General features: G+C 46.9%; 1 protein-coding gene across 5 annotated transcripts in view; it reads left to right on the top strand.

The window, feature by feature from the left end:
* MRO (maestro) overlaps positions 1-12,291 on the top strand; it is a 39,841-nt gene extending 27,550 nt beyond the window's left edge. For 2 of the 5 annotated variants that reach the window (XM_043443896.1, XM_043443897.1), the window contains 5 exons: positions 2,211-2,313; positions 3,577-3,723; positions 4,772-4,954; positions 8,629-8,784; positions 10,424-12,291. In XM_043443896.1, the coding sequence (XP_043299831.1) occupies positions 2,215-2,313; positions 3,577-3,723; positions 4,772-4,954; positions 8,629-8,784; positions 10,424-10,630 (792 nt within the window). In that variant the 5' untranslated portion in view covers positions 2,211-2,214 and the 3' untranslated portion in view covers positions 10,631-12,291. The remainder of the gene's footprint in view (positions 1-2,210; positions 2,314-3,576; positions 3,724-4,771; positions 4,955-8,628; positions 8,785-10,423) is intronic. The other 3 variants (XM_043443898.1, XM_043443900.1, XM_043443899.1) reach the window with 3 other exon arrangements.
* The last annotated feature ends 2,876 nt before the right edge of the window (positions 12,292-15,167 follow it).

The raw sequence follows: 15,167 nt of genomic DNA, 5'->3' as shown, positions 1-15,167 counted from the left end.
GACCCAGGTTCAATCCCTGGGTTGCAAAGATCCAAGGAGGACATGGCAACTCACTCCAGTTTTCTTGTCTGGAGAATCCCCATGGACAGAGGGCCTGGCAGGTTACAGTCCCTGGGATCACAAAGAGTCGGACACCATTGAGCCACTAGGCACACGCATGCACTCATCCAGAATATGTAAAGAGCTCTACAACTAAAGAACAAAAAGGTAGACCAACTCAATTAAAAAATAGGCAAAGGATTTTAATAGACATTTCTCTGATAAAGGTATGCAAACTACAGACAAACATACTAAAAGATACCAGTAGTCATTTAAAAAGTGCTAATCAAACCCAGAAGGGCAACCCACTTCACACCCACTAGGATGAATGTAATAATAATTTTTAAAAACTGGAAACTAAGCTTTTGGTGATGTGGGAAGATTGGAACTCTTGCACATTATAGCCACTGTGGAAAACAGTTTGGCAGTTCCTCCAAAAGTTAAACATAGACTCACCATGGTGATGGTTTAGTCACTAAGTCATGTCTAACTCTTGTGACCCCCATGGACTGTAGCCTGCCAGGCTCTTCTGTACATGGGATTCTCCAGGTAAGAATACTGGAGTGGGTTGCCATTTCCTTCTCTGGGGGATCTCCGCGACCCAGGAGTCAAACTCAAGTCTCCTACATTGCTGGTAGATTCTTTACCGACTGAGCTACGAGGGAAGCCCATATAGAATCACTCAGCAATGATTCAGCAATTCCAATGACTCAGCAATTCCACTCCTGGGTACATATGCAAAGAATTGAAAGCAAACGCTCAAACACTTGTACACCATTGTTCATAGAAGTGCTATTCGAAGTACCCAGGAGGTGAAAACAACCCAGTGTCCATCAAAAGATGAAATGTGGTCTTTCCATACCATGAAATATTACCTAGACATGAACAGGAATAAAGTACCAGTATGTGCGATAACGTGGATAAACCTCAAAAACATCATGCCAAGAGAAAGAAGCCAGACCCAAAAGGCCATAGTATTGTTTGATTCCATTTACATTAAATATCCAAAATTAGGTAAATTCGTAGAGACAGAAATCCAATTAATGGTTGCCAGGACTGGGCGGGGAGGGTAGAATGGTGATTTCTTAATGGGTATGGGATTTTCTTTGATGAAAACGTTTTAGGACCTGATAAAGTTGGTGGTTGCACAACGTTATTAAAATAGTTAATTGTATGTTACATGGATTTCATCTAAAAAGAAATCAATGGTTCACTCATATACGAATTAAAACTAAATTAAATTTAATTACATAATTAAACTAATCAAATTTAACTTAATATTACAATTAAAACTATAAACTCTCTAGTCAGTCCTTCACAGCTGGCCTTAAACTACTTCCTGATGCCTTATCTTTTACCACTTTCCTGTTTTAATTGTTATTATTACCTTTCCTATGAAACATACTACATGGAATCCCGCTGGAATCTCGATGCATACAGTATGCTTCAGCCTTTCCTTTAAAGCTCTCTTGCATGCAGTGGGACGTCTCTACCAGCACTTCTAGCACATAGCCTTTTCTTATCTCCTGTAGCTTTCAACTTTGCATCTTTGCTCTCAAAGCGTGGTACTCGGGATTGGCAGCCTTGATGTTACCTGGGAGCTTATAAGAAAGGCAGGAAACCCCACCCCAGACCCACTGAGTCTGAATCCGCATTTTAACAAGTTCCTCTGATAACTCACGTCTGATAACTCACGTCTGAGAAGCACTGGTTTACACCAGTGGGTCTCAAATCAGGCTGCAGATCAGAATCACTTTGCAAGCTGTCTTTATTTATAATGTATTGGCTTGGTCAAAAAGTTCGTTTGGGTTTTTGGCCAACCCGATATATTTTAAATAATATACACACGTGGTAAAATTGCAAGCTGTATAGAAACAAAGCAGAACAAAGAGCTTGGCTTAGCACCTGGTTCTTCAAGGAATAAGCCCTAACCCACTGCGGGCTTTGACCGAGGGTGCACTCCCAGAGGTGGGATGTCACTGTGGTTTTGATCTGTATTTCCCTGATGATTTGTAATGCTGGTGTTGCTCTTTATCTTCTGATGTGACTGGTCCATCTCCTTGGTGACAGCTTCCCCAGGACAAACCTCAAGGATGCTTCTTCTATAAAGAAGCACCTGGCACTGGGCTTTGAGTGTCTGTGGCTCATATGATGATTTGTTCTTTTTTTAGTTCCATGGACCAAACACCAGGAAGAATGCTGGGCCAGCCCCTTTCCAGCCCCACCACCCAGCCCAAGAAGAAAAGCACGTCAGTGATGTCTTTCTTTTCCAAGGTCTGAGACAAATTATTATGAACAAATGGCCTGTATCAGCAGCCACTTTGTGATATATGTGCTTGTGGGTTCTTTCCATTCCTCCTACTGAGGTGCCTCTTCTGAAAAAAGTTTGATGGCAGCTCTTAACACAAATGAATTGTTTATATGATAACAAGAAGATGAGTTGGGAAGAATTTAGCTTGCTGTGAACTTAATGATAATACTATAGAATGAACTGCAATGAATATTCAGAAATACTGATGAGCCTTGGTAATCACACAAACACCAAATAGGGCTGTCGGTCTCGTCTCCAGCCCCATCCCACACCCTCTACTAAGGATAATTAGGATCTTTTCTGGATCTTGCCTGAATCTTGCATTGTCTTGGTTCTGACTCCAACACATTGCCGTGTTCTGTGATGCCCAGGACAACACACCCTTCTTGGTATCAGGGCTCAAATCTCTAGTATCCCATCTCTTGCCCTACAGTTAGAGTTTAGACCTTGAAGTCCAGATTTCTGCATCAGCCACATAGTGCTTCCCAATATGCATTATTTATGCATTTCTTTCCCTAATCTTCATTGCTCAGATGCTCACATTCTGGGGTAGGACATGCTGAAATGCTTGTCGATGTGCTTTGCTAATTGTGTCAAAGGCTCTTGAGAGGTAGAGTGAAATGAGCACTGAGAATTGACCCTGGGATTTAGACCTACTGGGGACAGAGAGTGGGGGAAGGGGTATGGGTGCCATCAGCCTGATGGGTGAAGGTTCAAGAAATAATGGAGAAGAGGAGCTGGAGAAAGTGAGTATAGACACGTTTTTCAAGGTTTAGCTATAAGGTGGAGCAGAAAAACAAGGAAGAGCTGTGGGAGAAAGAAGGTCAAGGAAACCCTTCTTTGGGATTTAGAGAACACAGCTTCCCCTGTCCTATTAAAGACATTGGGCTTCTCAGATCACATGAACACTCCTAAAGCCCCGTTGTCTCAGCTCTGTCACATCCACAGCTGCCCAGACACCCCTCTCTGTAATCCCCCCAAACCTACCTCAACATGAGCTCTGCATCATTTTTCTCCACCCCCTTTTCTCTTCCTCCATTCTTTCCTCCAATACATAGATTAAACAATATATTCCCAGCAAAAACCAGGTGTCTTTAGGCAGAGAAAGGAGGAGTAAAATCAAGCAGCAAAACAGGTTTTTCTTATAGGGAGGGATTAGGGTTGGTGATGGGTAGGATGTCACTCTGAACACTCCCAAATCAATGTATTTTTGACCCACCACCTAGGTCTCTTGGAACCTGAGGCTTCAGAAGCAGGAACCTCTGAAGAATGTGTTTTTCATCTTGGCAGAGACAGCCCGGGACCCCAGTGTTAAAAAGCGTCATATGGTGATGAGAGGCCTGGGAACCATGGCCTGTGAGACCCCGGACAAGGTAGGAAGGACAGGGGGTGCTTGGCCAGCCCTCGTGGCCTGGATTTCCACAGTGGCCCAGGACTGGGGGTCCACTGCTGTGTAATGGATCTCCATGGGCTGGCATTCATATCTTGCCATTTTCTTGGGTCAGGAGTCCAGGTACAGTTCAGCTGGGTCCTCTGCCCAGGGGCCTGCAAGGCGGCCATCAAGATGTGGGCCAGATTGTATTCCTTTCTGAAGTTCAGAGTCATCTTCCAAGCTTTGGGAGCTGTTGGAAGAATTCAGTTCTTTCCGGTTGTAGAACTAAGGTCCCTCTTTCTTTGCTGACTGGCCATCCTCGGCTCCCAGAAGCTGCCCTCACACAGCATGGCAGCTTAGTTCTTCATGGTCAGCAGGAGAGTGTCTCCCCATCCTGTCTGCCTTGGGATCTAAGGGAACCATGGAACGACATCCATCACCACCGTGACGTTTGAGAGGTCAGAAGCTCTCAGAGTCACTGGCTCCTCCCACCCTCAAGGGCAGGAGACTGTCCAGAGGCTCATGTGACTCCGTTGGTGTCAGCTCAGGGTCGTGATTCCTCAGTATCATCAGCCTTGGGATACAGAACCGCAGGCAAGGTTAACACACGGCTGGACATCACCCTCTGGTGAATTTAATTTTTCTAAGAATTTATGTTTGTTTAGGAAAAGATGTTTTCCCCACTTCTTCCTTCAGCATCTGTTAACTTCAGTGCCATTTCGTCTCATCCCCTGTCAAAGTCCCCGATAGGCCACCGGTCCCTAGGTCACCCAGCCCACCACCCTCCATTACGTGCCCTCCCCAGCCTCACCCACCCACAGGGCCAGGCTCCAGACTGCTCTTTCCATTCTTCCAAGGCCGAACTGGGCTCTTGGGTCAGATTATTGAAAGCATTTGTTATTTTGCTGAGAGTTATTGCATCCCGTGCTGAAGAAAGCTACGACCTCTTAGTCCAAGCCCAGGTTATTGGATGATTAGAGGTGGAGTTGCTTTCCAAGCCATGCGGAGCGATTGCTGTGCTGCTAACGCTTTCCAAACCTTGCTAACAGGTGAGAAAGTATAAGAAGATTATCCTAGATCTGCTGGTGCACGGTCTGTATGACCCAGTGAGCTCTGAAGTCATCCATGAAAGCATGAAGACCCTGACCATCATCCTGGGCAAGATGCAGGGGAAAGCCTTGGGTTCCTTCTTCATAGACATCACCCTCCAGACCCGGACTCTGCTCGATGATGTAAGTGAGACGACGCGGGAAGATTCCAGGTTCTTAAAGTCACATGTGAGCCCCCGGTGACGCGTTGCTCAGGAAACAAGGCCTCTGTTATTCACTAGTTATTAAGAAATTGTGGCTCAGCTGGTAAAGAATCTGCCTGCCATGTGGGAGACCTGGGTTCGATCCCTGGATTGGGAAGATGCCCTGGAGAAGGGAAAGGCTACTCACTCCAGTATTCTGGCCTGGAGAATTCCATGGACTGTATAGTCCATGGGATTGCAAAGAGTCAGACATGACTGAGTGGCTTTCACTTTCAACTTTCTTGTTGAGAGACTGGTACTGTGCTGGGGGTTATGGAAGACATATAAAGATATGTAGGATTCCATCACCACCCATCAAGGAGTGTTTGTCGTAATAGAACCGTGAGTGTATACACACTTAATGATGATGATGCCCACGTGCATTCAATGGTTTCTTACAAATGTGATGATCAGAGTAGCTCCTGTTTAGTGAGCTCCTACTGTGTGCAGACATGTTGCCAGGCAGTGAGCATGGATCGTCTCATCTTCACGATAACCCAGTGAGGCAGGCGCTGTTACCTTCACTTTATAGAGGAAGAAACCAAGGCCCCGAAAGGTTAAATAACTTGCCCAGGGATCATGGAGCGAGTCAGTGGGTATGAAACTAGGCCCTCTACTCAGGGCCTGCACTCTTTTTTTCTGTTTTTTAAAAAAACTTTTTTTAATTGAATTCTGTTTTTATTGAGGTATAGTTGATTTACAATACTAGCTTCAGATACGCAGCATAGTTATTCAGTATTTTTACAGTTTACACTCCATTAAAAGTTGTTACAAGATAATGGTTTTAATTCTTAGTACAATATATCCTTGTTGCTTATCTATTTATTTTAATTTTTAAAATTGATTTTTAATTGGAGGACACTTGCTTTACAATCAGGGCCTGCCCTCTTAACTGCTGGGTGACAAGGCAGGCTGAACAAAAAGTGCCTAGACACAGAATGTGAGGGCTCGGGAGCTGATCAGTTAGCTTACCGTAGTTACACACAGAGAGAGAGAGAAAGGCAAGACCTGTAGACAGGGAACAGACCTTGCATTTACTCACAGAGCATCTTGCATGAGTTACGCACAGCTGATTCCCCAGGAGTAACTTGGTGAGAGCCGGGTGACTGCACCCCACGGGAGGAAGAGAAACCCGTAAAGTATGGGGCTTGAAGCTTATGAGTAGCTGCTGGGACATTTGCCTCCCCTCCTGCTCAGGGAGACAGAGAGGCCTGTGCTCTGGGATGTGAACCAGGGCTCTCTGGGGTGGGGAGGGAGGTCTCCGCTCCACCTCCCTGGAATATTAAGCAGATATCTCCAGGGAGGTGTCTCTAAGTCTCTCTGGAGGTGCCATCTTAGTCGCCAGGGCTTGTTTGCCATGCGATCTTGAGGGGTGGGGGGGTGGGGCACAGCATAAGCCTTTGTTTTAGAATTCCAGGCATGAGAGTCCCTGAAAGGAGTGTTCAGCCTTAGGGAAGAAGGGAGGGATATTTTAAATAGGACCGGGGATCGGGGCATCAATCCTAATTTATCAAGTCTCGGGAATGTCATTGAGCACACGTGAGCGTCAACGTCATCAGTGTATATATATATATATATATATATATACGCAGGGCTCCATTACAGTGAACCCTCCTGGGTGGGGCGGACGGGGGTGATGGAATCCTGTGTGTGTGTACGCGGTGGGCAAAGATGGGTCTTGAAAGAGGGAGGATTCTTTGTGCACATCAGCAACCAAGGTTCCGGCAAACTGGATTTCCTCCAGAGGAGAGGAGCAGTTAGGCATTAAGGTTGTGGGTTGGGTGGGAGGGCGGTTACGAGGACTTGGAGGAGGAGGAGCCGGGAAGGACAAGGACTTCGAGGGCCTCAGGGGAAACTCCTCAGTCCCCTTTCCAAGCGCATTTGCTTTCGGGGGTATTGCTGCAGACCCTCCCGTGGGAGTGTTGTGTAATACATGAAATAAACGCTTAAGGACACTGAATCTGAGAGCTGAAAAATGGAATTCCAAAAAGTTTCTGGCCCCACGTTTCTTGGTTAAGGGAGTATGAGCTCTTTTTATCAGCTCCATCTTGTGACTGAGGAAACTGAGGCTGCGGGGGTCAAGGAACTTACCCCAGGTCTGGCTTTAAGGAGTAAAGAGGTAACCCATTTTCCCATGCAATCATTTTTTAAAGCCTGGTAGACTGTGAGTTTTGATCAGAGAGCCCTGTCGTGGTGAAACCTGGGGATACTCGTGGGGAGCTCTGACAGTTCGTAACTCTGTCAGAGCATCCTTCCCTGCCTGCCTGTGGGGTGTCCCCGTCAGATGACTGTCAGACCTGGGGGAACAGACATCCCCTTACACACCTCTGTACATCTCATAGCACTAGGGTAGTGCTTCAGGTAGAGTCAGGACTCAATGAGCACTAGCTGAATTGAATTAAACACACACACACACTGGTAGAACAGTGGAGAAAGTGCAACATTAAAGCAATTTCTGTATGTGTCACACGTGCTAAACACTGTTTCACAAGAGATCATTGGTGTCCAGTCTTGCTGAATGTCTGTGGCCCCCCAGTTCTAGGTGAGGAGGCCTGTCCCAGTCCGGTTCCCTCTGGTTGACCTGGAGCTGGTGAGGATCAGGAAACATTGATTTATTCCTTCACCATGAGTCAGGAGACTGGGTTACCACTCTGGTTCTCTGTTCCCTCATCCTGTGACTCTGGGCAAATCCCGATGTCTCCTCACCTAGGCAGGGAAATGCTTGGACCAGACAGCTCCCTGGGGAGATGGAGAAAGGACTGAAGCTGCTGACCTGCAGTCAGGGACACACCAGGCAATCAGATCCAGAGCTGGAGAGCTGGCAGAATGTCAGGAAGGAAACAATGGCTTCTGCTGCATGTGGGAGAATTCAGACCAAAGTAAAGAGAGATGGCCTGGCAAAAGTGCTGGGAGTATTAACAGGGAGTGGGTCATATGACACAGCACCCCCCCCCCCAAAAAAAAACCCTCGTTTTGGATTGACATGGAAAAGAGCTCCCAGAGAGAGTGATGAAAAATCAAGGTGCCTAACAGTGGAATGGTCCATGTCCATTTGTGAAAAATGTGGGAAAGGGCTATATAATAATATATATTTTATTTTTTCCTTCTTAATTTTCCAGAGGGCTGCATACAAAATATATGACTTTGTGGGGAGGGAACTTTGGTGGCAGGTAGAGAAGTGTAGGAAGGAGACATACTTTTTTTCTTTTTTATAAACCTTTTTGGTTTATTTTGAATTGATAAAACCTGGGTCTCCTGCATTGCAGGCACATTCTTTACCATCTGAGCCACCAGGGAACCCCATAATACTTGGTTATTTTGAATTTCAAACCCTGTAAACATCGTCAATCTCCAAAATGTTAAATAATGAAGAAAAATTCTGGGGACCTGGGAGTAGCCACAGGGATGCCCGCGTCTAACCCCGAGTCTGCTGGAGGAGAGCCTCAGCGCAGACTCAGGGGGTCTCCTCTCCATCCCCCAGCCCAGCCGGCCGAGTGCTGAGACAGAGGTCAGGGCCCACCTGGAACGTGCAGGGAATAGGGCCTCACTGTCCCGTGATGCAGCTCTTTGTGGTACTGACCGGGGCTTGTTGTTCTGTTCACGGGGGACCCGCAGGAGAATGACGGCCTGAGATACTCGGCCTTTGTCTTGTTTGGGCAACTGGCTGCCCTTGCTGGACGGAAGTGGAAGAGGTTCTTTACCCGTCAGGTGAAGCAGACTCAAGACTCCCTCCTGACCCACTTACAGGACAGGAATCCCCAGGTGGCCACGGTAAGTCTGAGCCTCTCTGGGCAACCGCCTGGAACCATGTAGCGGGAAGGCAGCCCTGCTGAGTCGGGATGCCAGTTCCGTCGTGGACGCTCAGAGGAACATCCGTGTGAGTCCTGGAGAAAGTGCCTCTCTGATGGCTGATTGATTCCTCTCTGAGCAGGGGTGTTCTTTTCCATCTGTTCCTGCCCTGCCTGCCTGGTCCCGGCCCCTGTCAATGCCAGATACAGTCAGGTTGATGGAGAGGGGGCAGGGAGGTGCTGGCTGACTCTCTGGGGCAGCAGCTCCTCTCAGAGGAGATTTGTTCACTCCCAGTTAGCTTTTGTCATCGCACCTGGTTCAGATTTGGCTTCTTAGCTTCCTATGAAAAGTGAGAAGTGTGTTAATGGCTCAGTTGTGTGTGACTCTTTGTGACTCCATGGACTGTAGCCCACCAGGCTCCTCTGTCCATGAGATTCTCCAGGCAAGAATACTGGAGTGGGTTGCCATTCCCTTCTCCAGGGGATCTCCCCGACCCAGGGATTAAACCCGAGTCTCCTGCATTGCAGGCTGATTCTTTACTGTCTGAGCCACGAAACTTTTGTTTCATTCTTGGAGAAAATGTGTCCTAATGAGATTGGCTGGACCTCAGGGCTGCTTTAGAGCAGGTGAGAATTTCAAAACCATCAGGAGCAAGTGAAAGTGAAAGTTGCTCAGTCGTGTCTGACTCTTTGTCAGACCCCATGGACTACAGAGTCCATGGAATTCTCCAGGCCAGAATACTGGAGTGGGTAGCCATTCCCTTCTCCAGGGGGTCTTCCAACGCAGGGATCGAGCCCAGGTCTCCCGCATTGCAGGCGGATTCTTTACCACCTGAGCTATCAGGGAAGTCCAGCAAAGGGTTCCACTAAATCACTGATCTTCTTTAAGGCGGTGCATGAAGGAAGGAGAGGGAGAGAGAGAGATTGAGATTGAAATTGAATTTAGGAATCTAGCACAACTTTTTAAAATAGTTTTTTTTTTTTTTAACTTTTTATTTTGTGTTAGAGTATCACCGATTAACAATGTTGTGACAGTTTCAGGTGAATAGTGAAGGGACTCAGCCATACATACACATGTATCCATTCTCCCCCAAACTCCCCTCCCATCCAGGCTGCCCCGTAACATTGAGCAGAGTTCCATGAGCTGTACAGTAGGTTCTTGTTGGTTATCCATTTAAATAGAGCAGTCCACTACTTTTGATGAGACAGGAAGGGTTGTGGTAAACTCTAGCTTTGCCCTCCCCACCAGTCCGAAGTTATAGACATGGTCGTTGCATAAGCATAAATCCTCTCAAAGTTATGTGCCAACCTGGATGGGAAGAATTTGGGGGAGAATGCGTACATGTATACGAATGGCTGAGTCCCTTCTCCATTCATCTGAAGCTATCACAACATTGTTCATCAGTTATACCCCAATACAAAATAAAAAGCTTAAAGTTTGAAAAAATAAAATAAAAAACATAAGCATAAATCCTTTAAGATTCAAATCTTCAAACTTCCTGGAAGTGACTTTCACACACCCAGTGGTCCCCAGACCACAGGTTGGTGCATTCCTCCTCCTTGCTTGGGATTATAAAACTCTCATGTTTTTGACCATAACGTGGTAGTATTATTTCTCTCAGGCCTGCCAAACAACTTTTCGAGCCTGTTCTCCATATCTGAGACAAAGCAAGGACTACAGCTTCCAGAATGAGGAGGATCAAAGGAACCCGAAACTCTGCCGGCAGCTGGTGAGTGAGCGAGGGCAGGAGTCGTTCTTCCAATCCCTGCGCGGCCGGTGCCGCGTTAAGGCGGAAGGTGGTCGGCACGCCAGGGAGTCACCCCCGTAAACAACTCAGGCCGAGAATGTTTCAACTGTAATTGACCCACAACGCAATGTAAATGGCAAGACGCCCAGAGGACTGTGCACAAAATACAAGGGCAGTTCCTGTTTAGATCTCTGTGTGTGTATTAGGTCGCTTAAGTTGTGTCCGACCCCTTGTGACCCTATGGACTGTAGCCCGCCAGGCTCCTCTGTCCATGGGATCCTCCAGGCAAGAATACTGGAGTGGATTGCCATGCCCTCCTCCAGGGGATCTTCCTGACCCAGGAATGGAACCTGCGTTATGTTATGTCTCCTGCAGTAGCAGGCGGGTTCTTTACCACTAGCACCACCTGTCTTAGATCTCTGGGTGAATGCAAGTGATGATTCCTCCTCCTCTGAGAACCTGAAAGTTGTTTATCCTCAAGCTCAGCCTTTGATGACCATCAACTCATTCTAGAGTAGAGGAGGTTTGCCGGATCCTTCCCTCACGTGTCCCTTTGCCAATTTCTTTCAGAGCCACTACCATCCCGAGCTCCTGCAGTTCTTCTATGCAAATAAAATCCTGTAAACACAGAGCGGCAGGGAGGTGGGTCCAGTGAGCGCATGGCTGGGGGCTGATATTTCCCCTCTTTTAACCCTTTGGATGTTCTGTTGCCTCTGGTGATTGTGGTAGAAAATGGAATGTTGGGAGAGCAATTGATGGCAAACTTAAGGCTGTGGAATTGTATAGTTGCATCGAAACTAAATTCTAAATAGCTTATGTCTCATTTTCTTCCACACAAGTTTGATGACAAGGTGCATCCTTTCTTTAAAACATTTAAAGTGTATGTGGATTCAGTGCTTTTTTCTCAGCATTTTTCTTCTTAAGGATATCTCTGTTGCCAACCTTTCTTTTTAATTTTTAAGGCTTAGGAGAACATTACCTGAAGTTTTTTTTGTTTTTTTCTTTTTTTGTTTTTTTTTGCTATTGATCCTTTGCCATTTGTTATTAATACCTTTTTCTGGTGAGACCTATTTAAAGTTGGCCAAGGTACCAAGAAGTTAGCGTGGAGGGCAATTTCTAGTTCATCGTCATCAACAGTCAGTATCTCCAAGATCATTCCAAACAATAGTTAATAAAGAGGAAAAAAATCAATGAAGCATGTGTTGAAAAACCTTGAGCTAATGGTAATATGTGGAATACTAATAATGAATAATGTGTATTGAGCATATTTATAGTTCACTGGGCACTCTCTAAGCACTTTGCAAGTATTATTTAATACTCACAACAAGCCGTGAGAAAGGTACTGTTAGTACCCTCGTTTTATAGGTGAGAAAACTAAAGTGAAAGTCACTCAGTCATGTCTGACTCTTTGCAACCCTGTGGACTATAGCCTGCCAGGCTCCTCTGTCCATGGACTTCTCCAGACCAGAATACTGGAGTGGGTAGCCGTTTCCTTCCCTAGGAGATCTTCCCCACCTGGGGACCAAACCCAGGTCTACCCGCATTGCAGGTGGATTCTTTACCATCTGAGCCACCAAGGAAGCCCAAGAAAACTAAGGCACAGGGAAATTAACTTGCCCAAGATTTCCCAGTAATTAATCGAACTGGAATTCAAATCCTGACTACGGGAGCCTACATTCAGTCAGCACACTGCCTTGTTATGGAATAACTGATGGATGGTTAGAAATGTAGAAAAAATAAAATGTAGAAATGTAGAAAAATAAAACTAATTTAAAAAAACCACCACTGCTGCTCTTCTGTTTGATTCAGTTAACTTTTGCTTTTATGTGTACTGATGATACATTTTTATTCATCATCTCTTGGCTACTGTGTCAGTTTTCTGGTGATCAATCCTATTTATAAGTGGGGTCACATTAGTCTTATAATGAGTTAAGTTTCACAGTCCCTTTTGTAAAAAATCTTATAAATTTATAAAAAGGAAAAAGTCGTATAAATTTTATAAAAAGGAAAATCTCACAGTCCCTCCCACCTTCCTTCCAGCCAATGTCTTCTCAGTCTTCTCCTGGAAATCCTGGTATTTACTGCTCATCTTGGTGTTTGGGTCATACCTGGACCAACTATGTCCAGTCTTGAAAATGGAAAACACAAGAAGGTCACAGATGCTACAGAGGGATCGTGATGTCAGTCTGAGCACCAGGAGCTCAGTTTTCTGTCCTCTCTCTCCAAAGACAGGACCGCATAACGCAGACTAGGGGGTGAGACGTGTCCTGGGAGAGACAGGCTGTGGGAGGGGGCAGAAGGGACGGCTGGAGCCAGGCGTGAGTGGGCTTGCTTTCTTCTTGTCTTGACGCTTGGGTACTAGACAGCAGGGCCTCTAGGGAGTCATCCAGACTCGGGACTGAGCTGGTGAGATGATTCTGAGCCGAGCCCTCTTCCTTCTCAGATGGTGGCCTGTTCAAAACTAAGCTGCAAGGTTGGTTCAGAACTACTGCGGTTCTAGTCAGTGACCAGAGACTGTGTGAGAAATGACCACATTCAAACAGATGGGGGTGGAGGCGGGCAGGCAGTTTCCACACCCGGAAGCACAAACATCTGTGCACGTAAGGCCCCTCGGTTGATTAAAGTTGTGGAAGATGCTGTAGAATCACTTTAAGATTTGTGGTATATCGTTACTTTGGTGTCCTCCAGGGGATCAGGCCTCCTGTCCTTGGGTGACTCTCTGCCCTCAGGGCTGGCTTCAGGACCTGCTTTAGCCAGTAGCAGGTGTTGGCAGGGCCACGTGCCGGTTCTAGCTATGCTTTAAGAGCCCCAGCAGCTTCCTGGTTTGCGGTCTGGGTGAAGCCAGCTGCCGCATCAACAGCCAGACTACCAGGAAGGAAGAAGAACTGCTGAAGTCTCTGTTTTGGAAGGAAGACCAAGGTAACCACACGGAGATGGCACGTGGAGGAGAACTGAGGACCCCTATTATGGGGTTCCCCCTCTCAAGAAGGTTGTCCTCTTGCTCTCTGGATAGGTCCTGCTTGGCCAGTCCCTGCTTCACTCACATGACTATACAATCCTCTTAATTATAAGGCTTAATTATTCCCTGGTAACTGATGAGGCCACCTGATGTCAATTCCCCCCTATAAATGGTAGCCTCCTCCTTCCCGGAGTGGAGAAGGGGGCTGCTGGCATGTCCCGCCTGCCCTCTGCCACACATGCTGGGTTGTTGCTCCAGGAGCCTTTGTGTAAGATCCCCCGTCTAAGAAACCGTAGACGTCCCATTGCCATCTCTGGGCTTTTTCTTTACTGTCTCTGGCCTCAAGGCTGGGCAACTACAAAGCTCACAGGCCTTCAAGGTGCAGGCCACCCCAGCCCTTGGTGAGGTCTGAGACCCAGAGGTATGACACAAGTTGGCCGTTCTAGCCAGACCCCAGTCAATCAAGCTACCCCAGCTAGTACCACACGGAAAAGCCCCACTTCTCTCCATCAAGACCATCCCAAATTGCAGAATTGCGAGTAAGGAATCAAGTGAGTGGGGTTTCCCAGGTGGTGCTAGTGCTGAAGAACCCATCTACCAATGCAGAGGTATATGAGAGTTGAGTTTGATCCCTGGGTTGGGAAGATCTCCTGGAGGAAGGCGTGGCAACCCACTCCAGCATTCTTGCCTGGAGAATCCAACGGACAGAGGAGCCTGGCGGGTTAGAGTCCATGGGGTCGCAAAGAGTCGGACACGACTGAATCAGTTTAGCACACAATCAGGTGAGTGTTGTTTTTTAGTCACTGAATTTTGGGACAGCTTGTTACTCAGCAAAAAATATAAATAAATAAATTCTTGTCATTAGTGTTGCCTTTTAGCTGGTTTTGTCCTGCTCTTGATAAGGTGTCTTTGAGTTTAACCTATCCTTCTAGAAAGTTAAGTCATCATGGAATTCCATGATGGTGAGAGCAAGGGCCCATGAGTTGTTTTTCTGTCTCTATCTGATGTTGTCTATGAAAAGGAAACGGGCTTCCCTTGTGGTTCAGCTGGTAAAGAATCTGCCTGCAGTGCAGGAGACCTGGATTCAATCCCTGGGCTGGGAAGATCCCCTGCAGAAGGGAAAGGCTACCCACTCCAGTATTCTGGCCTGGAGAATCCCATGAAGGAGTCTATGGGATCACAAAGAGTCAGACACGACTGAGCTTGCACTTCACTTCACTTCGTGATAAGGAAACATTTGGTGAATGACTGAGTAGTTCCAAACTAGTGGGAATGGAGTCCAAACTCTGCCATCCCGGGCTCTCAGCCATGGGCTCACACGCTTCCTTTCCAGCCTCTTCTGTTCCTCTCTCTGCTTCCGTTCAGTTTGGCTCCTCTCTTCCCTACACACTGCCTGGGCTCCTGGGCTCCCTGCCTCTGCTAGGTCTGTTCCTCCTGCTTCAGATCCCCTCCCCCACTCACCCGGGCACACTTACCCGTACACGCATGCACATCTCACGTGTGTCTCCTGTCCGTCCTCCAAGACCTGGGCAGATGCCTGATCCCCTCCGTCAGGGAAGAACTCCCCTCTCTGAATGCCCAGAGCATTCCAGCCACCTTATGCCACCTAACATGTTCTGCCTCATTGGGAACTTTTAACCTATAGGTCTGAAACTGCTC

The sequence above is a fragment of the Cervus canadensis genome, chromosome 23 (assembly GCF_019320065.1).
Source record: "Cervus canadensis isolate Bull #8, Minnesota chromosome 23, ASM1932006v1, whole genome shotgun sequence".
Taxonomy (NCBI): domain Eukaryota; kingdom Metazoa; phylum Chordata; class Mammalia; order Artiodactyla; family Cervidae; genus Cervus; species Cervus canadensis.
Note: the sequence above shows the minus strand (reverse complement) of the source record. Positions and strands in the feature narration are given on the sequence as shown.